This window comes from Columba livia, chromosome 23 (genome assembly GCF_036013475.1).
Source record: "Columba livia isolate bColLiv1 breed racing homer chromosome 23, bColLiv1.pat.W.v2, whole genome shotgun sequence".
Taxonomy (NCBI): domain Eukaryota; kingdom Metazoa; phylum Chordata; class Aves; order Columbiformes; family Columbidae; genus Columba; species Columba livia.
Window position 1 is genome coordinate 1,887,622 of NC_088624.1, and position 25,268 is coordinate 1,912,889.

General features: G+C 64.1%; 2 protein-coding genes across 7 annotated transcripts; both read right to left on the reverse strand.

Annotated features, from left to right (window-relative positions):
- Positions 1–3,385: 3,385 nt before the first annotated feature.
- Positions 3,386–7,214, reverse strand: CDC6 (cell division cycle 6). Its single transcript, XM_065039302.1, is given in 13 exon segments — positions 3,386–3,944; positions 4,020–4,160; positions 4,248–4,447; positions 4,600–4,664; positions 4,822–4,922; positions 5,003–5,142; positions 5,293–5,399; positions 5,572–5,738; positions 5,874–6,073; positions 6,147–6,365; positions 6,662–6,886; positions 7,123–7,150; positions 7,152–7,214. Coding segments are annotated over 13 exon segments (1,731 nt in total). The 5' UTR covers positions 7,200–7,214; the 3' UTR covers positions 3,386–3,854.
- Positions 7,215–7,828: 614 nt separating this feature from the next.
- On the reverse strand, positions 7,829–25,060 carry WIPF2 (WAS/WASL interacting protein family member 2). 6 transcript variants are annotated; one of them, XM_065039353.1, is made up of 10 exons: positions 24,950–25,059; positions 24,272–24,573; positions 23,346–23,455; positions 13,425–13,549; positions 12,835–12,967; positions 12,556–12,675; positions 11,468–12,127; positions 10,373–10,582; positions 10,170–10,271; positions 7,829–9,104 (listed from the first exon to the last, which is right to left on the reverse strand). In XM_065039353.1, the coding sequence occupies exons 4-10, from the start codon at positions 13,485–13,487 to the stop codon at positions 9,064–9,066; spliced, it is 1,329 nt and encodes a 442-aa protein (XP_064895425.1). In that variant the 5' UTR covers positions 13,488–13,549; positions 23,346–23,455; positions 24,272–24,573; positions 24,950–25,059; the 3' UTR covers positions 7,829–9,063. The 6 variants fall into 6 exon arrangements, with proteins under 6 accessions (XP_064895425.1, XP_064895424.1, XP_064895427.1 ...); XM_065039352.1 differs by lacking the exon at positions 23,346–23,455; XM_065039355.1 differs by lacking the exon at positions 23,346–23,455 and having other exon boundaries at positions 24,255–24,573.
- Positions 25,061–25,268: the final 208 nt, after the last annotated feature.

Below are 25,268 nucleotides of genomic sequence, written 5' to 3' on the forward strand. Positions count from 1 at the left end.
TCTCTCCGCCGGCCCCGCCCACGCCCCGCCCCGCCAGCCAATGGGGCGCCGCGTAGGCGGCGCCCCATTGGCTGGCGGGGCGGGGCGTGGGCGGGGCCGGCGCGCCATTGTAACTCTTTGAAGTCTCCAGAAGGCGGAAGGGGAGAAAGTGGGTGCGCGCGCCGCGCATAGCGGGGGGGGGCTCTTAAAGGGGCCGCGCAACCGCAGCCTCACAGAATGTATCACAGAATGCCAGGGGTTGGAAGGGACCTGGAAAGCTCATCCAGTGCAATCCCCCCATGGAGCAGGAACACCCAGATGAGGTTACACAGGAAGGTGTCCAGGCGGGTTGGAATGTCTGCAGAGAAGGAGACTCCACAACCCCCCTGGGCAGCCTGGGCCAGGCTCTGCCACCCTCACCCCCAACAAGTTTCTTCTCGAATTCAAGTGGAACCTCCTGTGTTCCAGTTTGTACCCATTGCCCCTTGTCCTGTCACTGGTTGTCACCAGAAGAGCCTGGCTCCATCCTCATGGCACTCCCCCTTTCCATCTTGATCCCCAGGAATGAGTCCCCCCTCAGTCTCCTCTTGTCCAGCTCCAGAGCCCCAGCTCCCTCAGCCTTTCCTCACCCGGGAGATGCTCCACTCCCTCCAGCATCTTGGTGGCTGCGCTGGACTCTCTCCAGCAGTTCCCTGTCCTGCTGGAACTGAGGGGCCACAACTGGACACAAGATTCCAGGTGTGGTCTCCCCAGGGCAGAGCAGAGGGGCAGGAGAACCTCTCTGACCTACTGACCACCCCCTTCTAACCCACCCCAGGTACCATTGGCTTCCTGGCCACAAGGGCCCAGTGGGATGGGATGGGATGGGATGGGATGGGATGGGATGGGATGGGATGGGATGGGATGGGATGGGATGGGGGACACAGCTGGGTGGGTCTCTGAGTAGCCCTGCGGGGCGAGGATGTGGGTTCCCTGAGCTCCCCCAGGCTCAGAGGGACAGGGCTGGGGGCCACCCATGGTCCTTGTGAACTGTACAGTGTCTGTACCCAACGGGGGGTTCCTTGGCCACCTACCTGCCCCTGGAAAAGCCGCTAACCCAGGGATGGGGACATAGGCAAGGACAGTGACATGGGCTATCAGCTGTGCTGCTGCAGCCGTGATGCCCTCACTGCCACCAACTGCCCCCACCCCAGGTCCTGGTGACAGACCCAGCACCCCCTTGTCCCTCACACCACACCAGCCTGCCCACCGTGGGCACGTGAGGGGTTAAAGCAATTCTTCTGTGAAAAAGGGAAGAAAAAGGACAACCACAGCGCTGTCCTGGGAAGGCACACGTGTGAGGAGCCCAGGCAGCCTCAGCACCTGCCCCATGGGGGTCCCGCTGACCCATACGCTCCCCAGGGCCCACAGGTGCCCATCGGGCCCCATGGGATCCACAGCAAGAAGGTTGGGGGGCTGCTCTGAGCCTCAGTTTCCCCTGAGAACGAGGGGAGACACCCCGGGCACCCGCAGCCCCCTCCCCAGCACGCCAGCGCTGCCGGCCGCGGCGAGGCCCGGCCGCCGGCATGTGCTCAGCCCAGAGGAATGTGCCAAATCACTCCCAGATGTGCACGGCCGCCAGCCCACCGCCCCCTCCGCGGCCCACCGGGGTGGGCACCCCGCACCCACCACCCCACCGTGGGGCCGGACCCACCGCCAGCCGCATCCCACCCGGCCACGGGGCCGCGGCGTCGGGGTGCCGAGGTCCGGCAGGACAGCGGGGCGCTGGGCGCGGGTGGGAGGTGGCGGCGGGACAGCGCTGTGTCCCCGCTGTCCCCATCCCGGCGCTGGCACAGCGGGGTCGCGCGGGGTCCTGCCCCGCACCCCCGGCCCCGGTGCCCGGCAGGAGCGCAGCCGAGCGGAACGGGGCTGTCAGATGGAATCTGGGTGCCGGCGGTGACGGCGCGGCGGGAGGGGACCGTGCCCGCCACGTGGCCGCTTATGTAAGGAGAGTGCAAGGGAGGACAGGGAGACAGCCGGGGCACCGGGGACACCGCCGAGGGGACACGGGGCCCCCGCCGCGCACGTGCGGGCGGGCGCGCAGCCGGACACGCCGGGGGCTGCACCGGGCGCTGCCCAGCCCCGCGGGCACCTCACGTGTGCGCCGGAGCAAGGGGACGTGGGCACACGTGTGCTGGTGTGGGGGACATCCCTGCCAGCCCCCAGCCGCCCCGTGCGGCTGCTGACCCAGCTGGGCCTGGGTGTCCTTGGGCGTCCTGGGTGTCCCCAGGTGTCCCGGGGCTGGCAGAGATGTCCCCAAGCCGCGGAGCTCCCATCGCCAAGCGGTGACAAACGGCTCCAGCGGGAGCTCCGGCACCCGCGTGGCTGAATCCGTCTGCGCTATCGATTTTTCATCCACTGCGGCAGCGATTGGAGCTGGGGCGGCCGCGGGCACCCCAGCAGGATGGCGCGGCGAGGGAGGCCACCTTGCCACCCCACGTCCCCCACTGTCCCCATCCCCACAGCCAGGCCCCCCTGGGGACTGCGCCAGGACCAGGGACTCTCCAGATTCGCCAGGGGATGCCAAGCATGGCCGGGCCTGGGGTGCCCCCCATGCCTGTGCTGCGGCCACCTCGCCCAGCACCACGGTGGGCGCAGGGACAGAGATGCTGGGGTGATGCTGTGGGGAGCGGGGGCACCGCGGTGCCCGCCCGTGTCACCACCGCGTCACTGCGGTCACACACGCTGCCACCCGCTTCCTTCCGCCCACCGGCACCGTGGGGCTGCGTCACGGCTGTGGGGCTGGCGCGGGGGACGTGGGGCAGAGCCCCTGCCCAGCCCAGCCGGGGGATGCCGGTCCCCGCTCAGCCAGGGATGTGGAGCTGGACCCGCTGTCCCCCCCCGTGCCACCGCACACGTCTGACACATGGCAGCTCTGGCTATAAATAGCCCCATAGCCGCCAGAGGCTGCACCACGCTTAGGGCCCTGGGGGGGGACACCAGCCCCCCAGCTCTGCCCCTGCCTCAGTTTCCCCACTGCTGGGAAAGGACCCAGCATGTCCCTTGTCCCCAAGCTGTCCCCCCCGCCAGAACTGGGCTGGGCAGCCTCTCCCTGGCCGGGAGCTGCTGGGGGGACAGCCGGGGGTCGTGGGTGGGATGGTGGGGGGTGTTGAATGGTACAGTAGCCAGACACAGGGTATTGATGGAGCCCCCGTCCCTCTCTGCTCCCCCCGCCCGCCTGGGGCCCCCACCCAGGAAAGCTGCAAAATTAGGTCAAAGTGTCTATTATTTAACACAAGCACAGGAGCCCAGGCCAGGAGCTGGGGGGGGCACAGCCAGGGAGGAGAAGGGCTGGGGGGGACAGGACCAGACCCCCACGGCTCTGGGGCGGGGAGGGAAAGGGGGGGACAGAGACAGGAGCCAGCGCTGAACCAGAACAACTTTATTAATGCCAGGAGATGGAGGGGACCCCCCTGCCCCCCACCAGGCACAGCCTGGAGCTGGGTGCACCCTGCACCCCCTCTGCCACCTCCAGGACCCCCCTCCTGCAGCTCAGGGGGGCCCCCAAAGGCTCCGAACAAGCTGGGAGCAACATCAGGACCCAGGATCAGAGGTGCTGGGTGGGAGGGGGCTGGGAGCACCCGCCGTCCACGGCCGCTGCTGCAAAGGGGCTGGGAAGGTGCCAGCCCCCACCGCTCAAGCTCCAGCCACACAAGATTAACAATGATAATATTATTAATAGCAATATCAATAAAACTGCCCCAGAGCACAACTCGACAAACAGCAGCCTCTGAGAGCCCTTTCCCTGCTCCAACCAAACCCTGAGTGCACCAAAATCCCACCTGGGGCAGCGCCAAGGAGCCGGAAAAGGGGCTGCCGGGGGGGTCTGGGGGGGTTTAACGCAGCCCCTGTGCCAGGATGCTGCCCAGCAGCACCGCGTCCTGCAGCGCGTGCTCCACCGCCGCCTCCTCCATCTTCAGAGACACCTGCGGGAGAGACGAGACGCTCAGCACCCAACTGCGGGATCCGGCCCCCCGAGACCCCCGTGTCCCCCGCGGTACCTTGGCCAGCCGGGCCTCCTTGGCCTTCTTGAGCTCCAGGACGCCGCGGGACTCCAGGAGGGTGACAAGGGACAGACACTCGGCTTGGTCGACGGCGGGGAGACGCTGCTGCCGGCACACCTGGCTGTACGTGTCGTGGAGCTGGGGGACGCAGAGCAGTGACGCTGTGCTCACGGACACCCGCCCGCTCCCCAAATGCAGCCCCGAGGGGGTCCCAGCGTCACTGACCTTCCCCAGCGTCACCTCCCGGGCGCGCAGGCGCCGGGCGAGCAGGAGCAGGGAGCAGAGCAGCACCTTCTGCTGCAGCGGGAAGGTCTCGGGGGCCCTGTGGCCACCGGCCGTCAGCTGGTCCCCAAACACCTCCAAGATCACGCGGGAGACGTGCAGGAGCCCCACGCGCTTGGGGATGGGGGACACCGGGGAGTCACCTGTGGGACAGACAGAACTGCAGGGGACCTTGGGGAGGGTGAGGAAGGGGAACAGAGAGGTGCCCCAGAAAGGGACCCCAGACCCCCCATTGATGCCAGCCTGGCGGTGCAACCCACAGGGGTTTGGTTTTGGCACAGCAGCGGTTACTCACCCCCGGAGAGCGGCTTGAGGAGGGTCTGGCTCCGAACCTCCAGCTCCACCACCTCCACGGCGCGTCTGCGGAGAGACAGCCCTGAGCGCCGGGCAGAGCGGCCGCCTCGGCGCGGGCACCCCTGGCATGGGCACCCCTGGCACGGGCACCCCCGGCACGGGCACCCTGCGGTGGGCTCACCAGACGCACACCAGCCCCATGCGTTTCAGGGCAGCCACCAACCTGCAGACATCCAGAGCCTTGCGAGCATCACCGGAGACCGCGGAGACCTTGCGGGCACAGAACTGGAGCGCGGCGGCATCCAGGACAGGGTCACCGGCCACCTGCCAAGGCACCGCGCGCTGTCAGCGTGGCCAGAGCCCCTCTGTGTCCCCCCCCACCGCGTGTCCCCGCCGTGTCCCACCTGGCCCAGCCGCTCCTGCAGGATGGCGACGAGCTGCTCCCGGGTGTAGGGGGCGAAGCGGAGGGTCTGGGGGCCGCCGTGGGGGCGGGCGGCGAGGCGGGCGAGGCCGCGCTCCGGCAGGTCCAGCGCGTTGGCCAAACCTGCGGGCACAGGGGGTGAGGAAGCACGGAGCTGCGCCCCGAGGAGGGAGCGGGTAGGGAGGAGGGGGGCGCAAAGCCAAACCTCCACAGGCCCCCCGCAACGTGGGGACAGTCCCCAGGGCAGGCAGTGCCGCGCTGCCACGCACTCACCAATAAGAACCAGCCTGGAGCCGGGCAGCCGTGGCCACTCGAACAGGGTGTAGAGCACGTCCTGGCCCTTGCTCTCCAGCTGGTCCAGCTCGTCCAGCACCAACAGGCTGGGGGTGTTGGGGGGGAGCACAGATCAACCCCAGCTCTGCCCCCCCACCCCTGGGACCCTCTCACAGCACCCTGAGCAGGGATAACCAGGGCTGCCTCCCCGTACCAGGCACACTTGGGGTGCTGAGGGGGGAACCCCACGACCCCCCCCGCCCCAGACAAGGCACTCACACCATGGGTCCCTGTGCCGCCGTCAGCTGTTTCTCCAGCCTCCGCGCGCCGTCCCGGCCGGCGGCCGCGGGCAGCCCCAGCTGCTGCGCCACGGCGGGGAACACGGCCTGCGGGCTGCTCAGCGACATGCAGTTCAGGACGATGGTTTTGCTCCTGGCGAGCTCATCCTGCCGGGGATGGGATCATTACACCCCCGGCCACCCGCTATCCGCCCTGTCACGCTCAGCTCTTGCTCCTCTTACCAGTCCCCGTCACCTTTCCCTGCCAATCCGCTCCACCGGCACCCCAAAACAGGCACCCACCTTGCAGTCGAGCAGGACGCGGCTCAGACAGGCTGTTTTCCCCGTCCCGGGGGCTCCGGAGATGTAGAGGCTGCCGGGCCGGCGCCCGCAGACGTGGTCCCGCAGGAACTGCCGGATGACGCCGGTCTCCTTGTCCCTGGCGTGGAGCCGCTCGGGCACGGCCACATGCAGCACCCGCTTCGCCTGCTGGTAGCAGGTACCTGTGCGGGGGATGGAGAGGGCTCGGGGGGGGCCGTGGCAGCCAAAGGACCCCCCCTCCCCAACCACACTCACCTTCCTGCCTGAAGAGCCGGGTGCGGGCAGGTGTCCCACCGAGCCCCGAACGCCGGGGGGTCTCCTGCCCCCCATGCTGTGGGGAGGGCCCCGGGGTGTTGGGCTTCTCGGGCGACGTCGGGGAGTCCCCGAAGAGCAAGCGGCGGCCTTGGTTCTCCTTGCTGCGCTTGGCCGGGGAGCAGGGCTGGGCATGGGGGACATTGCAGAGGTTGTCGTCACCTGCGGGGCAGACGGGTCAGAGGAGCGGCCGAGCGCACAGACCCAACCCCAGCGCTCGGGGGTGCGAACAAGAGACTGTAACTCGGTGTTACTCTCCCCGGGGGAAAAAAGCTTCACGCTTCAGCCCCACCAAGCCCCACGGGAGCAGCTTTTCCTCCCAAAAGCGGGGGAGCCACAAACGCAGCTGCACGAGGGACAGGATGGAGCTGGGTCCGTCTGCCTGTCCCAGCCCCACAGCAGCTTTGGGGAAAGGGGCGCGTCCCCCCGCCTTTCCCGGGGGGCACAGGGGAGCTCACCCAGGCGCTTGCGGGGACTCAGGGGCAGCGCTTTGGTCCGGGCTGAGCATGTGCTGGGGGTCGAGGCTCCGGGGTGGGGGGGGAGCCGCAGGGCGGAGGGGTCGGGGCTGGCGGGGTCGGCGCCGCTCTTGCTCGGGGGGGCGGCGAGGCGGCGGGCGCTCCTCCGGCGGGGGAAGCCGATGGTGGGCTGGCGCTGCGGGCTGCTGCTGGACATAGTGGGGGGCTCTGCGGATGGAGGGACAACGGTCAGGCGGGGGGACCCCCAGCCACGCGGCTCCCGGCCACTCTCTGCGCCCCCCCCAACCCAAGCCCGGCTCACATCCCCCGCTCCATATCGGCCGGCTCTGCCCCCACAGCCCTGTCCCACGTCGCCATTCGCGATACAAGCCCCCGGCACAGCCTTGTCCCGCCCTGTCCCCCCAGTGTCCCCGCAGTGTCCCGGACCCGCCGCCACCACTCACCTTCTCGCGCCAACTCAGCCCCGGCTCGGACACTTCCCGCCACCAGCCCGACCTGGCCCCGCCCCCTCCTCTCTCATTGGCTGCGCTGCCCGCCGCTGCCGCCAATCGCAAGGTCCCGCGCCAAGAGCCGCGGTCGGAGGAGGGGTCCGCCGTCGAGCAGCCAATCAGCGATGGCGCGAGGGGAGTGCCGGGAGTTGTAGGCGGAGCGCGAAGCATGCTGGGAGTTGTAGTCTGAGTTCTCTGTGCTCCAGCATCCCCAGTCCGCCTTCCCAGTGCCCCCATCACCCCAAATCCCACCTTCCCAGTGCCCCCATCACCCCAAATCCCACCTTCCCAGTGCCCCCATCACCCCAATCCCACCTTCCCAGTGCCTCCATCACCCCAAATCCCCTTCCCAGTGCCTCCATCACCCCAATCCCCTTCCCAGTGCCCCCATCACCCCAATCCCCTTCCCAGTGCCCCCACCACCCCCAGTCCCACCTCCCATGCTCCCAATGCCTTCCCAGTGACCCCACTGCCACCAACCCTGTTCTGAGCACCCCCCACCCTGCCTCCCAGTGTTCCCAGTACCAGCCACACTGCGGGAAGATGGGAAGGGCCTGACCCCCTCCCTGGGGCCATAAACCACCCCCAGCAGAGGGGAGAGGTCCCTGGGGAGGCACAGAGCACCCCCTTCCCCCCCAGACATCGCCCTTGCAGACACGCGTATCTTTATTACTTTTATTTAAATGCAATGTGAAGCTCCTCGGTTTTTATTCTGTTCCCTCTTACAACAGCCCCTCGCTCCCCGGGGGGGGCAGCCAGCACTTGGGAAGAACCGTTTCTTTAACCTTTATTTAAACCGAACAGCAGTGCTGGGGGGGGGAGGTTGATTCTCCAGAACAACCCACCCCCCTGTGTCCCTCACCCTCGGGGAAAGTTTTCAACCTTCATAGAAATAAAAAAGAACAAAAAAAAAACCCCAGAACAACCCTCAGAACAGTCAGAGGGGAGGGTTTAGTACCCCCGCAGCACGCCCAACCTTCTTCCTATGGTACAAGCTTTATACAACGTACAAAAGAGATCAGTAACTACAGTTAATGTCCAGCCCCCCCCACCCCGGTACTGCAAGTAAATACAGAAAAACCAGCGTGGTACCAACAGTCGGACAGGGTAGTGTGTAAGGCAAAACAGCAGCCGGAGCCCCCCCGGCACAGGGGTGTGTCCCCAGGTCCCTCCCCACCACGTGAGAAACAAGAACAAACGACCCCCCCCATAGTAACAGCATCCCGAGGACAATTAGTGTCTTCCCGTTAAAATGCTCTAGTTTGGTAATTTAGCGTTAAAACCCGGGTGTCTCCCCCTCGTCCCAACCCAGCGGGGTGAAAAGCCAACGGCTGTGGTGGTTTTGGGGTGCAACACTGGGTGACAGTGGGGACGGCCCCCCAAGGGAGCAGAGAGGGGGGATCCCCCCCAAACGCTGTCAGGTTGGTCCCTACTCACCCCCCCGGCTCCTCCACTGGCTCCTGTGCAAAAAAGCAATCGGCCGCACCGGGGTAACGAGGCTCTGGTGGGGTAACGAGGCTCTGACGGGGTGTCCCTGCTCCCCCGTCACCGTGTCCGTCTCCTGCCCTGTCCTGGCCCCAATAAATTGGGCACTGAGCCCCCCCGGTCCCCACTGCTTGGTGTCCACCCCGAGTCCTCATGTCCAGATCTGCGGCGAGCGAGGAGGAAAGGACCCACCGGGGCTGCCGGCGTGGTCACCAAGTCCCTGGGGAGATGCATAGATGAGGGGGGGCCCGTGTAGAGCATGGGGCTGGGGGGGTCTGCTCGTCCGGGGAAAAGCCGCTGGGAGTTTCTCATGCGGGATCCGGGGGGGCCGGGAGGTGGAGAGGGTCCGTCTGAGGAAGAGGAGGGAGCTCCTTCCCTCTGCTCGGGAACAACCCGCCTGCGCAGCCGCTTTCACCTGGGGATGGGGGGCAGAGGGGGGGCCCCACGTGTTGCTGCAAGACAAGAAAACACATTGAGACCAGAACCCGCGGGGAAACGGCCGGCACGGCGTGTCCCACACCGAACCAGCGGTTCGGAGCATCGGGATGCAGCGCGGCCGCTTTCCCCCCTCCACGCCAGCTTCCCCGTGCTCCCCGCTGAGATCTGGAGCCTGGGATTTGCGACTCGAAAGCAGCCGCTGCGGCAGCGGATGGAGAGCTCAGGGCTCTTCAAATCCACATTAAACATTCATGGCTCTAAAAATAAATGAGCATCCCGTTCTCCCCGGAGTCTCCTGCGGGATCCGCAGGGCTGACGTGCAGCAGCAGCTCAGCAAGGGCACTTTGTGCCGTGCCGGCTCTGAGCACGGCTGCTCGGGCTCATCCTGGGGTGTGCGGGGGCTCTTTCCCCCCCCAGCCTCTGCCCAACACCAGCTTCAGCCACGGAGGCGGCTGCCGGGTTCATTTACAACCAGCCCAGCACCAAAAACCCTCATCACAGGTGCGAACAAGCCTGGCAGCGTTTCTCTGCACAGGCTCAGCAGGGAAAAGGGGGGACAGGTGGGATGGGACACCCACACAGCCCAAATCCTCGGGGACCCCAAGTGGAAGGGGCTGCATTTGGGGCTCAGCACCCCGGGGAGCGTGTGGAGGCCCCAGGGTGTCACTGCAGCCCAGAGGACGTGGAGCAGGAGCCCAGGGGGGGTCACATCGGCACAATCATAGAATCGTTTTGGTTGGAAAAGCCCCTCAAGATCGAGTCCACTTGTTCCCCCACCCCTGGCACTGCCCCATGTCCTGAGAACCTCATGTCCGTCTGTCCAACCCTCCAGGGCTGGTGACTCCAGCACTGCCCTGGGCAGCCTGTTCCAATGCCCCACAGCCCTTTGGGGAAGAAATTGTTCCCAAAATCCAACCTAAACCCCCTCCCCAGGTCCCTCAGTCACTCCCATTACACTTGTGCTCCAGCCCCTCCCCAAGCCAGTGGCCATGGCTGCGCTGCTGTCACCTCCTGCCACCCTCGGGAGCACAGGAGGGGGGTTCAGACCCCACAGGACAGACGGACACCCCCTCCCTTACCTCTGTTTGTTTTGCTGGGGTAGATTCTCTGGAAGTATTTATATTCTTCTGGGGCTGGGAAGTCTTCAACGGGATGGAAGGAGTATTTGGATTCAAAGTCATCTGCAGAGAATAGGGGAAACAGGCAGGTCAGGGAGGGGGCTCTGGGTGAGCTCCAGCTCCAGCTCCGGGGAAATCAGCACCCGCTGTGGGCGCAGACTCACCCAGGAACGCTCTGACGGTGGAGATGGAGTCCCGGTGCCCGTTCCGCACCGGCGGAGGTGGCGGTGGCGGCCCGGCCGGTGTCCTGGTTGGCGGCGGCGGTGGCTTCCCCCGGCTCGGGGGCTCGGCGGAGCCGTGCAGTCTGTAGGGAGGGGGAGGCGGAGGGGCGTCGCGCCCCCCGTTTCGCAGCATCGGCGGAGGAGGCGGCGGCGCTGCAGGGAGAGCTGGGTCAGCGCCTGCCAAGCCGCGGTGTCCCTAGGGCAAACCCTGCCTCTGGCAGCGCGGCCAAGGACGGCCCCGCCAGAGCTTTCCAGGCCAGCCAGGGATGCTCCTGCGTGCGCACAGCAGAGATTTTTCCTGCTCGTTCCCAGTATCTGCATTCCTCCTCGGCAGCAGCAGCAGCCAGCCTGCTCCCCCAGATCACCGCCCACCCCATCAGACTGAGGTCACCCCCTGCACGAGAGGGGAACCCAAGAGCAGCTACAACCCCACGCACACCGGGGTTTGAGGGCAGCGGCTCCACAGGGAGCCAAGAGCTGCGTGCCGGTGCTGGGAAGCCACATCCGCACCAGCACCGAGGTGGTGACGGGACACACGGCCCCTCCGACCCACCTCTCACTCCTGCCCAATCTCCCAGGGGTGCACAGCGGTGGTTCGCGCTCCACATTAGGCTAATTACACACAGAGCAGCTCCCCAGCCGTAGCTCAAAGGAGGGATTCTGGCAGGGCCAGAGGGACAGAGCGGCTTGGCAGGGGACCAGGCGGGAGCTGCGGTCGGGACGCAGAGCCCGGGAGCGCACCGGGGGGACACTGGGGCAAAGCCACCGTCACTCCCGGCAGCGGGGACACGCTCGAGCCCGGCTCTGCGTGCACGGGGGAGTCACCGAGTCCAACCATAACCCACCCCTGGCACTGTCCCACGTCCCTGAGAACCTCATGTCCGTCTGTCCAACCCTCCAGGGATGGTGACTCCAGCACTGCCCTGGGCAGCCTGTTCTGATGCCCGACAACCCCACAACCCCCTGAAAACCCCCACAGCTTGATCCATCCACCACAGCTGCAAAGGAGCCGGGTCTGGCAGAGCCGACGGTTCTTACCTGCTCCCCGGCTGGGGGGGTCTCTGGCTGGCGGAGGGGGGCGACTGCTCTGGAGAGAGGGGGAGGCTGAGGCGGGCGGCGGCGGCGCCAGCCCCCGCAAGGGACCCGGCGTCTTCCTGTGCAAGGAGTTGTGTCTCTGCGGCAGCTCCGGGGCCGACTCGTTGATGGGGCTGGAAGGGCCATTGGGGACACCGGGGGGTTGCCGATAAGGGGGCGGCGGGGGGGCGAGAGACTGGCCCTGAGCCCCTGACCCTGTTCGGATAGCAACTGGGGAGGGAGGGGGCTTGACGGGCGGCGGAGCAGGGGGTCCGTCCCTGCTCGCGGGCAGTCGCTGTCCCGGGGTGGGCGGCAGGGGTTTCTCCCGGTTGTAGGAGGACACCTTGGTGCCGTGCGCCGGCGGGGGGGCGGGAGGCGCGGTGGCCCGGCGTCCTGGCGGGGGAGGCGGCGGGGCGGATGAGCTGTGCTTCATGCCGGTGCCACCGGCCGTGTTGGGCCGGGAGAGATCCGGCAGGGAGGGTCTCTGCGTGCGCGGCAGCTCCGGCGGAGACGCCCGGCTGTTGTCGGCATCGTCTTGAGGTCGGTTGTTGCTGGCTGGCACCGGGGGCCTGGGGGCGGCTGCTCTGGAACCGGGGACTTGCAGGGTTTGCTTACCGGAGCTGTCTGCAGGGAAGGAAAGAGGAGTTACCAGTCAGGCACAGCACAGGAGTCAGCGGGAGCGACGTGCTCCGTCCCCGAGCCCGCGCAGGGCAGGCTGCCCGCTCGGCCGGGGAGGGCCAGACCGCGGGGAATGCTGTCTGGCACCGGCAGGGAGCTGGCACGGCGCTCAGCCACACACGGCTCCTCTCTCACCGCTGCTATTTGCTCTCTGGCTCGCTGGAAGGCAGGTTGCCACAGAAAACAGCAGAGAGAAACGTTCAGCAACACACGCGACTCCTGGTCCCTCCGAGGAGGTTTGTGTCGTAGGAGACCGCGGCGGGGATGTTGATTTGGGGTCCCCGCCTCTAACCAGCTCAAATCCCCAAGCAAACACGGCAAGATCCGCAACCCCCAGGGAACCCCCATGCAAACCACAGCCCGCCAGCCATTACCTGCGCCGTCCTTCGCTCCCACGGGTCTGAGCTTGGGGACACCACCTTGGAAGAGGCCGCCCTTCGGCTGGATTGCAGCTGAGCTGGAGCCGTAGCTGCCGCCACCGCTGCCCTTGGGCTCTGAAAGGAGGCAGAGAGGTTAAGCCCGGTCTTACCAGCTCCTCCAACAAGGAGCTGCTGGAAACCAGACGGGTGAGAGCCCAGCAGCTGTCCTGAAGGGCACAGCAGGACCCAGCGTGGGACTGAGCGCCTCTGGGGCCGTGCCAGGCGGGTACTCACTCTCTAGGATTGGTGCGCTCCGGTCATTGATTTGTGTCACTTTCTTTAGCTTGGTCCCTTTACAGATGTCCTGCAGGAGGGCCCCGCGGCCACGCTGCTCCTCTCGGCTCAGTTTCGGCGGCTCTGTGTTTGCCTGGGGACAAGAAGCAGCTCAGCGGGAGCTTGTCTGCGCGTGTGGACACCCCAAATCACAGAGCAGGAGCACCCCACTTCTCTGCCGAGCCCCAAGGCCCCCCTGCCAGCAAACTGTCCAGAGCAACGTGGCTGCCCCAGGAGGTGATGTCCCCATTCTGCAGGGCAAGCTTGAGCTCCTGTCCTACCTAAGCCAAAAACACAGCTCAGCTAGAGCCACGTGCAACATCTGCTCTCCCCAAGTCATGGTGGAGCAGAAGACACTAATGTAAAGAAAAGCCACACGTGCCCCTTCCATGCACAGACTCTGCTGCAAGGGAAACTGAGGCACAGCCCGTGGGTCACCCGAAGCTCTTGCAGGGTGGACTTGAGGAGTCCAAGGACAACGCAGAGGCGCCGGAAAGCAGCACCATGAGGGACAGGCCGTGTCGCCCCCCCAACAACCCGCAGAGCCCTACCTGACCGAAGGTGGGAGGGGGCGGCGGGCCGGGCGGCGGCGGTGGGGGCGGAGGGATCGGCATCCTGGCCCGGCTCCCGGCGGCTCCAGCTGCTCAGCGCTGGGGACGAGCGCGGTCACTCATTCCTGCGGGGAGGGAGGAGGCGTCAGGGATAGAGGGGAAAGCGGATGAGGAGAATCGCGGCCCCGGGGCTGGCGCGGCAGCGCCCTGGGGCTGTTCTCTTCCAGTTGACTCCACAGAGCTGCCGGATTCTCCCAACAGCCTGGAGCAGTAGGTCCCAGGACAATATCCCCACCGCAAATCACGAGGGATCCCCCACCCAGCGCAGCACTTGCAGCTGAAACTCAGGACATTTTACACGCAGCCGTCTCGCCGCGCAGAGCAAACCCGACCGAGCTAACCCGGCGCCACCAGCCCCGCTCCCGCATGTGGAAGCGCGACAGGAGCCTGTCGGCGACGCGGCCAGCGCTGGCACGTGTCCCCAGCGGGTCCCTCCCGCCACCGACGCCGCGAAACCTGCCCGACGGATCCCCAAGCGGAACGCAGAAGATGCGGCGCAGTGCTGTCCTGCAGCTCGCACCAAGGACAGACATCCCTGTCCCCAAACAGCCCCGGCCGCTCGGATCCCACTTCACTGACCTCCCAAGGAGGCTGCCCGTACCCCACTCTGCTCCCCAGCTCCAAAGAACCCCCAAAGCTGTCCAAGCAGGTGGCGAAACAAGCTTTCCCAACCCCGCTCTGGTTACAGCTCAATCCGTCTCATCACAAACCCAAAACGAATCCATCCTGCACTCACGGCTCACCCAGAACGGCTCCCGGTCCACGGAGCGCTTCACCCGTGGGGCTCTATGGAACCCGGTAGCTCCAGTCGGCACCGGAGACTGGGAACGGAGGAAACGGGGACAGGAAGAGGAACCTGAATCACCGGGAGATCACCGGACGGGGCCCTGCTGTGCTCGTGCCTCTGACAGCAGCAGGTCGGGCCGTCCCGGCAGCACCGGCTCAGGGAATAGGAATGCGGTGACTGGCGGCCTCGCTCGCCACCCCGGCAGTTTCAGGTGCTCAGGGCAGCCCAAGAGGCAGGGGATGAACACCCCGCAGACAGCTTTCCCCAGGAAAACCTGCTCCTTATACCCATTAAAGGGCCCACAATAGCAACACAAGGTAAAAACAGGACAGTTTCACACCTGAAGCTTCCAGCTTCTTATCCCCGACCTCCAGGACGCGCAACGAGGTGATGGATCCAGCTTCTTTATGACCCAGGCACTGAAACCAGGTGCCCACAACCTTGGAAATGGTTTTATCAGGTATTAAAATCCAGGTCCCTTTTGAGACTTTGCGCTACATAAAGTAATGGGAGGCGGGGATGAGAGCGGGTCCGTCCTCACGTCTCAGATGTCCCCACTCGTGTCACAGCAGCAGTCTGAGAACGGGAAGAAGGGACCGGCAGCATCGCCGCGATGCCGGCGGCTCCTCTGCCCTTCAGCAAACCGGCAGCTCTCTGCGGTTCGGGAAGAGAAATAAATAAACCGCCTTTTAATTAAAAGCAGCTCTTCTACCGAGCGAGAAACTCCTCGGCTACGCACACCCCCATCGCAAAGACGTTCCTCCCTTTATTTTCCGGCGTTTTCCAAGTCACTCGAGATCTCGGCCTGTACCTGTCCCATCAAAGCAAGATCAGAGGCGGCTCAGAACGTGCTCGTCGGGGCTGCCGGGACGTGTTGCAACAGGAATGGTTTTTCGCCACGATCCTTCCCAGCCCGCGGCGGGATCGCAGGGCTGGGACGGCGCAAACCGGTGCCAGGGCAGAGCGTGACATCGGGGGGACGGTGTGACAACGTGACATGACAACAGGAGGGGACAGGCAGGAGAGCCCCGAGCTTGTTTGAACACCGGCAGCGGGAGGTAATTAGCAGAGATAGAGCTGAGAAATGTGCCAGGTAACGAGACTCCGGCCTCGCTCTCGTGTGTCACAGGCCCGAGCCAGCGCGGGAGCGGTGCCAGCGCTGTCACCTCCGGCCCACGGGGACAGAAACACCCGCGTCACCCCCCGCTGCGCTCCTGCTCCTACTCACAGGGTGACACTTCCCGCCTCGATGGCACTGGGGGCGACACGAGCCCCTTCAGACGCTCCCAGGACGGGGACACACGGCCTCGCCGGACACAGACAGACGGACGGGGATTTGTCAGCTGTCAGAAAAAATGTCGGTGCCATGTCTGTGAGGGAAACACATTGCGTGGGTTCCCCCATTGCGCTGCTGCCCCACACGTCAAGCAGAGCAGCTGGGGACAATCCCAGTGACCCCTCCTGTGTGCACAGCCAGGAGAGGGGTGTTCTACAAAGAAACCCGTGAGTCGTTATCTCCCCATGTCTAACGTGCCCTCAGAACCAGCGCTGCACCAAAACCCGCGTTCGGATAAACGCTCTGACCTAGAAGAGCGAGAGAAGAGTTGAAACTAAAGCGGCTCGAGGAGAAACCGGAGCTGAATTTTCCCGAGAAACGGGTCATTTCGTCTCGGCGCACGGCCCCGTTCGCCTTGTTGTGGTTTAACAGCAAAGGTCACATTGAAAAACCAAAATCGAGAGGCACGGAACTCAACACACGGCGGCCGCCGGTTGTTTCACACCGCGAGAAAAGCCGAAGCCTCCGGGTGGGAATGCTGGAGTGATTTGTGGCTTGAAAATACAGCCTGGATCTTTAATGTTCACAAAGACAGACACGGCTGGTAAAGATTAGAGACACAACCTAAATCCTCCAGGAAAAGCAAAAAGAAGGGGGTTCTCCCAGCACTTCTTACCAGCCCTTAACGTCTGGCACATGCCTTGTGGAAACCTTTGAAACAGTGTCGCTCCAACAACGTTTCTCTGCGTTTCTTCTCCTTTGTTCCTTGTTCGCAGGGATCCTCTCAGCAAAGCGGATCCGAGGCTTTGAGGGATTCGTACGCCGTGGTTGTGCTTGCGGGGAAAGGGGTTTGAAAGCCCCGAATCGGGGCAGCGAGAGGCACCCGTTAATCAAAGCGCAGAGAACTCGTCTTCGGCGGAGCCGGGAGGGGCAGTTTGTGCGTTAGTTTGCCTTTTAAAATAAAATAATAATTTTTAAAACCCAATAAACTGCGAGAAAAGCAGGAGGAGGACAAGGTGTGAAAAGCACTTTGGAGGAGAGACACTTTGCTGAGATGGAGGTGACCCCGCAGAGCTGGAACCCGACACGGGGCAGTCCCGCATTTCCAGCCAACGCTCCCCTTCCAACCCGGGGTCCAACCACTATTAAGACCCCAAAACGTTACACTCAGCACTCCCCTCCTCCTCTAGAACAGGGGAATTAGCCAGACCTGGCGCGGACAGGATGACACGCCACGTTTTTCAGGCGTTTTGCGAGTCCCCGTTTGGCGTGAAGGGAAATGAAACAAACGCCTTTTGCAGGCAGCAGCCCCGGATTCGGCTCATCCCTGGGGTTGGCATTTCAGCAGGACGGGCAGCCGTGACCTTCAGACGCCGCAAGCGCCTTTCCTCGCTTTTCGGGGGGATTTGGGCGCCGCGGCGGATTTGTATTTCACAGCTCCGGCGGCTGCCGAGGCGAGGCCGCATTTGCAAACCCGAGATGAAGCGGCTCCATCCTTGGGGAGGCAGCGGCTTTGAACTGCAGATCAAGAGGAATTTCCAAGCCTCTGATGTCGGCTGCAGAATGCGGCTGTACCGGTTTGGGGACGACTTCCAAGGCTGGACCTTCTCAAGCGCCCTCCCCTCCCGCCCCCGCCTCCACGGGCACCTTTGTTTTCCACCTCTTCCCATCCAAAGCCTCGGTCACCCCCAGCACAACCCTTCCAAATTCACAACCCTTCCAAATTCACAACCCTTCCAAATTCACAACCCTTCCAAATTCACAACCCTTCCAAATTCACAACCCTTCCAAATTCACAACCCTTCCAAATTCACAACCCTTCCACATTCACAACCCTTCCACATTCACAACCCTTCCACATTCACAACCCTTCCACATTCACAACCCTTCCACATTCACAACCCTTCCACATTCAGAGCCCGTGTCCTCCGCAGCCTGACATTTCTGAGGAGCGAGGGCTCCGGCGGCGCTCGAACACGCACCATAAATAATTTATCCTGAAAGACAGCCATCGCAGGATTTAAGGTCATTCAGGCTTTTAAAACAACCGTATCAGCATGCTTTAAGAGAGCGAGCTGCCATCTCGATTTGGAGCGTCTCGAAGAGCCGGTGCATCCCTGCGCGCAGACAGACAGACAGACAGACACGCTCCGGCCCCGCGGGACTCAGACGTTCGCTGTGAATTATTAACAACCCCCGGTCACTGACAATGCGTTTTTGAACAAAACCCCGGACACAAAAGTTTCTAAACGCCTCGGGGATGAATTCCACAGCCTGTGTCTCCCCGTCCCCGGGACCCCGGAGTCAGGCGGGTCTTTAGCAGCTCCCCAGCGGGCTCAGCTGGGTTCGCTTGGCGGAGGAAACCTTTAATCAGGAGCGAGGAATCGTGTCCTGACATTAGGCAAAGGGAAGAGCAGGAAAAGCCGGTCCCAGGAGGAACCACGGACTTCCCTGCCTCTCCCTGTCCCGTGTGCCAGGCGGGCAGGGAAAGGAAGCCGGGGAGGGAGAGGTGGCACACGGGGGGACAGGCAGGAACCGCTCTGCGCCGCCGCTCTCTCCGAGGGACACCTCCGATTGTTCGGAGGAAGCGGTGACAGTCGCAGGGACTTCCCGACGTGACCCGCGTGGCTGGGAACAACGCGCCGCCTGGTCCGCGCCCGGTGGAGAACAATACGCCGCCAAATGGAAAGCGGCTCCCGAGCCTGGCGGTGTCAGCGTTCAGATAAAAACATCTCCTGCACGCCAGAGATGACACAGCTCGAGGCGCATGAAAAACCTCGGTGGTCGCAGGAGCAAAGAGCTCCAGCCACATCCAAGAGCCTTTTAAAGCCCCCCAGCGGTGCCAGGACGTGCTCACGCCAAACTCATTTAGAGGCAAGCGCTAACGAGCTGTGTCTAAGGCTCCCTGCAAGGGCGCAGCGTCAGCCTTTGGTCGCTGCCCGGCTGCGGCGTCGCCGGCAACGAGCAAGGAACACGGAACGAACCCGAGCGTCGCTCAGAACCGACAGCGTGCAAAGTTATCGCTCAACCAGCACCGGACGCGCCGCGGCGCTGAGCTTATGGACGGGAGCAGGAACCGCGCTCTCCGGCTCCAGCCTGCCACCCTGAGTTGAGGCCGCCAGCCGCCGCAGCGTCCGCAGGGCTGAGTCGCGAGGCAGGGGCGGCGAAACGCGCAGGGGAGGCTCTGCTGGGAAGAAAAAGCACGTTCATTTCTCCCAGACTCACCCCAGTACCCGAGTGGTCGGGAACAAGCAGAAGCAACGCCAAGGTCTGACTTTTCTTCCTCCTCTGCCCTCCAGTGTGGGCTCAACGGGCAGCGTTTCCACAAGAGGTCACAGCACCACGAGACCCAGCGGGCTGCGTGGGCATTTTAGGAGAAAAGCCAATGGTCTGCCCAGTCCCCAACCCGAGGGGTTTGGTTACAACCGTCAAAACCAAATCCTGGTGAAAGCCCACGAGCTAAACACACACACGCTGCTGCTCGCCGGAGCCTGGCTGGGGAGTCAATGTGCCTTTAAAACACGGCCGGACTGGCTCCGGTTTAAACCCCTGCACCAGCCTCCTGGGTTTAAGCAGAGTGTTTAAATATGCTTAAGACCAACCCGAGCGCACCCATCCTGCCCTGTGGCCCTTTGGCCCCTTCGCTCACCAGTATCACAGTATGTTTGGGATTGGAAGGGACCTGGAAAGCTCATCCAGTGCAATCCCCCCATGGAGCAGGAACACCCAGATGAGGTTACACAGGAAGGTGTCCAGGCGGGTTGGAATGTCTGCACAGAAGGAGACTCCACAACCCCCTGGGCAGCCTGGGCCAGGCTCTGCCACCCTCACCCCAACAAGTTTCTTCTCAAATTTAAGCGGAACCTCTTGTGTTCCCGTTTGATCCCATTACCCCTTGTCCTATCATTGTTTGCCACCGAGAAGAGCCTGGCTCCATCCTCATGGCACTCACCCTTTATATATTTATAAACATTAATGAGGTTCCCCCTCAGTCTCCTCTTGTCCAGCTCCAGAGCCCCAGCTCCCTCAGCCTTTCCTCACCCGGGAGATGCTCCACTCCCTCCAGCATCTTGGTGGCTGCGCTGGACTCTCTCCAGCAGTTCCCTGTCCTGCTGGAACTGAGGGGCCACAGCTGGACACAATATTCCAGGTGTGGTCTCCCCAGGGCAGAGCAGAGGGGCAGGAGAACCTCTCTGACCTACTGACCACCCCCTTCTAACCCACCCCAGGTACCATTGGCTTCCTGGCCACAAGGGCCCAGTGCTGGCTCATGGTCACCCTGCTGTCCCCAGGACCCCCAGGTCCCTTTTCCCCTACACTGCTCTCTAATATGTAATTTCCCAACCTACACTGGAACCTGGGGCTGTTCCTGCCCAGATGCAGGACTCTACACTTTCCCCTGTTACATTTCATTAGGTTATTCCCCGCCCAACTCTCCAGCCTGTCCAGGTCCCGCTGGGCTGGGCCAGGAGCCACCAGAGGGGACAGTCCCCCCATCAGGGTCTCTCCCACCTCCTCACTCCCCTCCTCCTCCTCTGCTTTTGGGGACAGAAACCTCCAGCTCCAGGACCTTCTGTCACCTCTCTCCTGCAGGCCAGAGGTGCTGGGGCTCTGCCCGGCCACCACCTTCCCGCCTCGACACTTTTGCAAGAGCTGCTCCGAGGAGCGGCCCCAAAGGCGACGAGCGGAGCCCAAGTCTCCTGCTGTTTCCACAAAACGCAGCCAAGTATTCTCAGGGTTTTCCTAGGCAAAGGCCAAGCAGGGATGCGCCCATTCGCCACCCAGAACACACAGGGGAAGCGAGGGAGGCAGAGCGCAAGTCGCTGGGAGGCGGCACGGTCATCGCCGAGGAATAAAGTCACCCCAAAGCCACAACGGCTTTGCGGAAAGGAAGCAGCCACTCAGAAAACCCTAAAAAATTCAATTGGCTAAAGACACGCGTCTTTCCTCTAACCAGGTTGGCACTCAAGAGTCATTAGGGGAAAATTTACAACCTACCGTAGAACAGTCAGCACTTAAGTGTTATTTTGGGACACGCGCTTACGCTTGACGTTTGTGCGAGAGCTTAAAGCTACAGAAATCTCACACATCCACGCTGCAGGACGGGGAACGGCGACGCAGCGCTTGCTGGGGGAGACTGTGGTGAGATCCCTTCGCCGGGGCAGCGCGAAGGAAGCGCCTGTGCGGATGCCAAGGGGAAGCGGAGCCAAGCGCCGTCAGGGCGAGCTCTCCGCACCGTAGGATCCGCGCTCGGCTGCTCCTCGGGTCGGCGGGTGCCAAGAACACGCTGCAAATTCACAGCGGGCGCTGGGGGAGAGGAGGGCTGGCGGTGACACTGGTCTAGTGACGGGGTGGGACAGACGGGCGCGCTCGGCGATGGGCTCGGCTGGTCCTTGGGGATGCAGCCCCGTCACTCCCAGCTCCAGGGCAAAGTCACCAGCACCCCCAGGCCACCGAGCCAGGCTCCAGCACAGGTGAGGGGACACTTAGGGTGCTCAGTTGCTTTGGCAAAAGCAGAGACAGGCCCTGGGCATGAGCCAGCACTGCAGAACGCATCGCTGCAGGAGTGCAGAGTCGCAGGAGCGAGCACGTTGCTGCAGGAGTGAGCGCATTGCTGCAGGGGTGAGCGCATTGCTGCAGGGGTGAGTGCATTGCTGCAGGAGTGAGCGCATTGCTGCAGGGGTGCATCGCTGCAGGAGAAAGCGCATCGCTGCAAAAGCGCATTGTTACAAGAGAGCGCATCGCTGGAAGAGATCACACTGATACAGGACAGAGCGCATCGCTGCAAGAGATCACACTGATACAGGACAGAGCGCATCGCTGCAAGAGATCACACTGATACAGGAGAGAGCGCATCGCTGCAAGAGATCGCACTGATACAGGAGAGAGCGCATCGCTGCAAGAGATCACACTGATGCAGGACAGAGCGCATCGCTGCAAGAGATCGCACTGATACAGGAGAGAGCGCATCGCTGCAAGAGATCACACTGATGCAGGACAGAGCGCATCACTGCAAGAGATCACACTGATGCAGGACAGAGCGCATCGCTGCAAGAGATCACACTGATACAGGACAGAGCGCATCGCTGCAAGAGATCACACTGATACAGGACAGAGCGCATCGCTGGAAGAGATCACACTGATGCAGGACAGAGCGCATCGCTGCAAGAGCGTGCATGGCTGCAGGAGCGAGCCCGGCACCGCAGCAGTGCCACAGCAGCAGGTCAGACCCAACAAGGCCACTCGAGCGCAGCAGCACCGAGCCCCAGCAACCAGCACCCCGGGGCGCAGGGCCTGGCACGACGGCCCCGTCTCCCCAGGGCGCAGATGGCTGGAGGCTGTGCTGTGAGCGAGCCACGCCGAACCCAGCGAGCCACGCCGAACCGAGCGAGCCACGCCGAACCGAGCGAGCCACGCCGAACCCAGCGAGCCGCGCCGAACCCAGCGAGCCGCGCCGAACCGAGCGAGCCACGCCGAACCCAGCGAGCCGCGCCGAACCCAGCGAGCCGCGCCGAACCGAGCAGTGTTTGCTCCTCACCTCCCCTGCTCCTGCCAGGACCGAGATCATGGAGCTCCCCACAAGCCCCCTCACCCACCCAGCAGTTGCTCCTATTCCCCGGCGCTGCCGGAGGGACGTTCTGCGCCGCAGACACGGGGCCGGTGCAGCCGGTCCTGCCGCGCTGCAGGAATTGCCACAGTTCTGTGGGAAACACCAGAGGAAGGACGGGCGGTGGGGATGGGCCGAAGGGACCACAAAGGCACCTGAGCCGCAGCTCCACGCGACCCCGCAGCACATTTTGGCTCCCACAACCACCGCCCCACCGCGAAGTTTGCACCGAAGATGCCGGTTTAGCTCTGGAAAAGCCCATTTGATTTTTGAACAGCGAGAGGCGAGTCCCGGGAGCTGCGCCCGTGCCAGAGCCACCCTGGCAAAGCCAAGAGCCGAAACCCAAGACGCTCGGCCCCTCGTCAGGAGAGCACTTACCCCCCGCTCCCTCCTCCCACCTTCGCTCCTCAGCAGAAAGCTACTTCTTTGGCAGAGCAGATCTGCCTCCCGTCCAAGCTGCCAGATGTAAGTAAGTAGGTCAGACACGGACCAGAGTGCTCGACACGGCGCTTTCAAGTGAAGCAAAGCGGGAAGCGAGCCCTGACCTGGAACGTGCCCCGTCACCTCGGTGCTGGCAGAGCGCGGGGGGACCGGCATGTGTCACCTCGGGGGTAACGCGGCCAAGCAAGGGTGGAAAACCCAACCGCGGCGGAGCAGCGACTCCGCACGGCGACGTCCGTCTCGGGGTCTAACGCCAAAGCCAAAAGCCGTGCGGCACCACACGTCTGCGGCACCAGCCGCAGAACCGACTTTTAGTGCCGTGAACAGACCCAAACGGCTGGGAACGGCGGCACCGGGCGCACACCGCGCTCCAGACGGCACCGCTTTGGCGCAGCGCGGGTGACAGTTCCCGTGTTGTTCGCGGTGGTGGGACAACGCCAAACCTTCCCCCGTCCCCGCGGCACAAAGAGGGGTCTGTGCTCTCGGCCACAGGAAAACAGGCTCTGCCTTCGCATTCCAGCAACGCGGCTGCGAGCGGGAGAGCGCGGCCGCTGGCACACGGTGTGCCAAGAGGGGACATCTCCCCGGCTGAGACCCCCTGGGGACAACGACTCCATAAGACAAGAACGGCAGCTGGTCTGTGACAAGCAGAGGACGCTGTGACAAGCAGAGGACGCTGTGACAAGCAGAGGACGCGCTCGCCAGGTCGTTTTGCCCCGGAGAGCTTGTTGGAGCCGGGTGGATTCACACCTCATCTGGAAACCGGCTCGTTCGGCGGCGGAGATGGAGACGGGAGCCAGGTCAGGTTGAGCCCTCGTTGGCAGCCGCCAGCGGGGCAGCGACGCTCACACCAGCTGAGCCTGCCAAAGGTAAAACGAGGCCGATTCGGGACGGCGGCGCCTCTGCGAGGGCTCCCGCTCAGCCTGCGGTTCGTCGCAATGGTTCTCACGCAAAAGCTCTGCTGCACCGGTTCCTGCCGACACCTTCCCGGCCCGTGTTGGGAAACGCGGAGCGGGGAAGCCACGAAGCCATAAGACCTATGGGGAGAGGCTGAGGGAGCTGGGCTTGTTCAGTCTGGAGAAGAGGAGGCTTAGAGCTGAGCTCAGCACTCTCTAGAACTACCTGAAGGGCAGTTCTAGCCAGGTGGGGATTGGGCTCTTCCCCCAGGCAGTCAGCAATAGGACAAGGGGCCATGGGCTTCAACTCTGCCAGGGGAAATTTAGGCTGGATATTAGGAATCAATTCTTTGCAGAGAGAGTGGTCAGGCATTGGAATGGCTGCCCAGGGAGGTGCTGGACTCACCGGCCCTGGGGGTTTTTAAGCTGAGATTGGACATGGCACTTAGTGCCATGATCTAGTGAATGGACTGGAGTTGGACTGGATGATCTCTGAGGGCTTTTCCAACCCAGTCCATTCTGTGATTCTGTGAGGAGCTCGGCACACACAGGGACCCGCCAGCCGAGGGTCAGGAGGCAGCCGGCGACTCCTCCCGATGCTCAACGGCACCGGGATTCGAGTTAAACCCCTGAATACCCTGTCTCTGAGCATAAAAGGACGCTGCACAACCCAGCTCTGCGCTCGCTGCTTCTCCGTGACAAACACCAAACCAAGCGACACCCCGACGGGCGCAGAGGGGACAGGGCGGGGAGAGCCACGCACACCAAACGGGCACAAACCGCGTCGATTCTGCTGAGTCCCGGCCGGGGAAAGGCTGCGGCTGCTCACGGTCACAGCACCGTCCCAAAGGGAAGACAATCAGCTACTTATTGGCGTCTGCTCGCGGCTCCGGGGGGGTCTGGGGTGCAGAGCGGCAGCTGGAATTCGGTCCCCAAGGCCGGACGGTGAGGTGGGCGCGGGGCGGCTCCGTTTGCCCAGAGCAGCAGGGGCCGCTCGGCTCCACCGGGCGCTTCATCCGCCGCCCCGCGCCCCAGTTTGCGCAGGTAGATGCTGCTCAGGTCCCAGTTTGCCAGGACCCGGCCTAGAGGAGAGACTGGACTTGGGGACCGCAGGCCTGGCCTGGGAGAACCATCCCCTGTCCCAGGGCAGCGGGACCGGCCCCAAACCCCCCAGAGCAGCTGTTCACACAGAGACCCCTGGGGAGGGGGCGAAGGGAAGAACGGGACAAGGGCCTTCCCGTGACATGGGGGGAGCAGAGGGGGAGAAAATCTCCTCGGAGATCCCCGCACCACCCTCTGCCCATCCCCACCGCGGGGGGTCCCGGCCACACCGCGGCCTCCCCTGGAAACCCCCCCCGCCCAGCGCAGCGCACCCGGCCCCGGGCGCCCCACAGCCGGCCCCGGGCGCCCCACAGGCCCCTGTACCGCGGCCCCCCCGCCCGGCGCCCCCGCGCTCACCCGCCGCCTCCTCCCGCCGCACCCGGAAACGCGGCCCCGCGGCGCCGTCCGGCCGACAGCCGCCGCCAAACAAAATGGCGGCCCTCACCCCTTCCTGCGTCTGCGCCGGCCGGACCGGATGTGGGCGGGGCACGGCGGGGCCGCGGCGCCATGCCGGGGAGGTCGGGCGGACATTGTGGGAAGGGCGGTACGAGAAGCGGCGCAGGCCTGCGGGAGCGCCATCTTGGGAAGGTCGGGAGCGCCCGGTTCCGCGGGCGAAAAGAGGAGCGAGAGGGGCTCCGTGCCGCCCGGGGGTGATTCCCCGCACCGCACCGGGTCG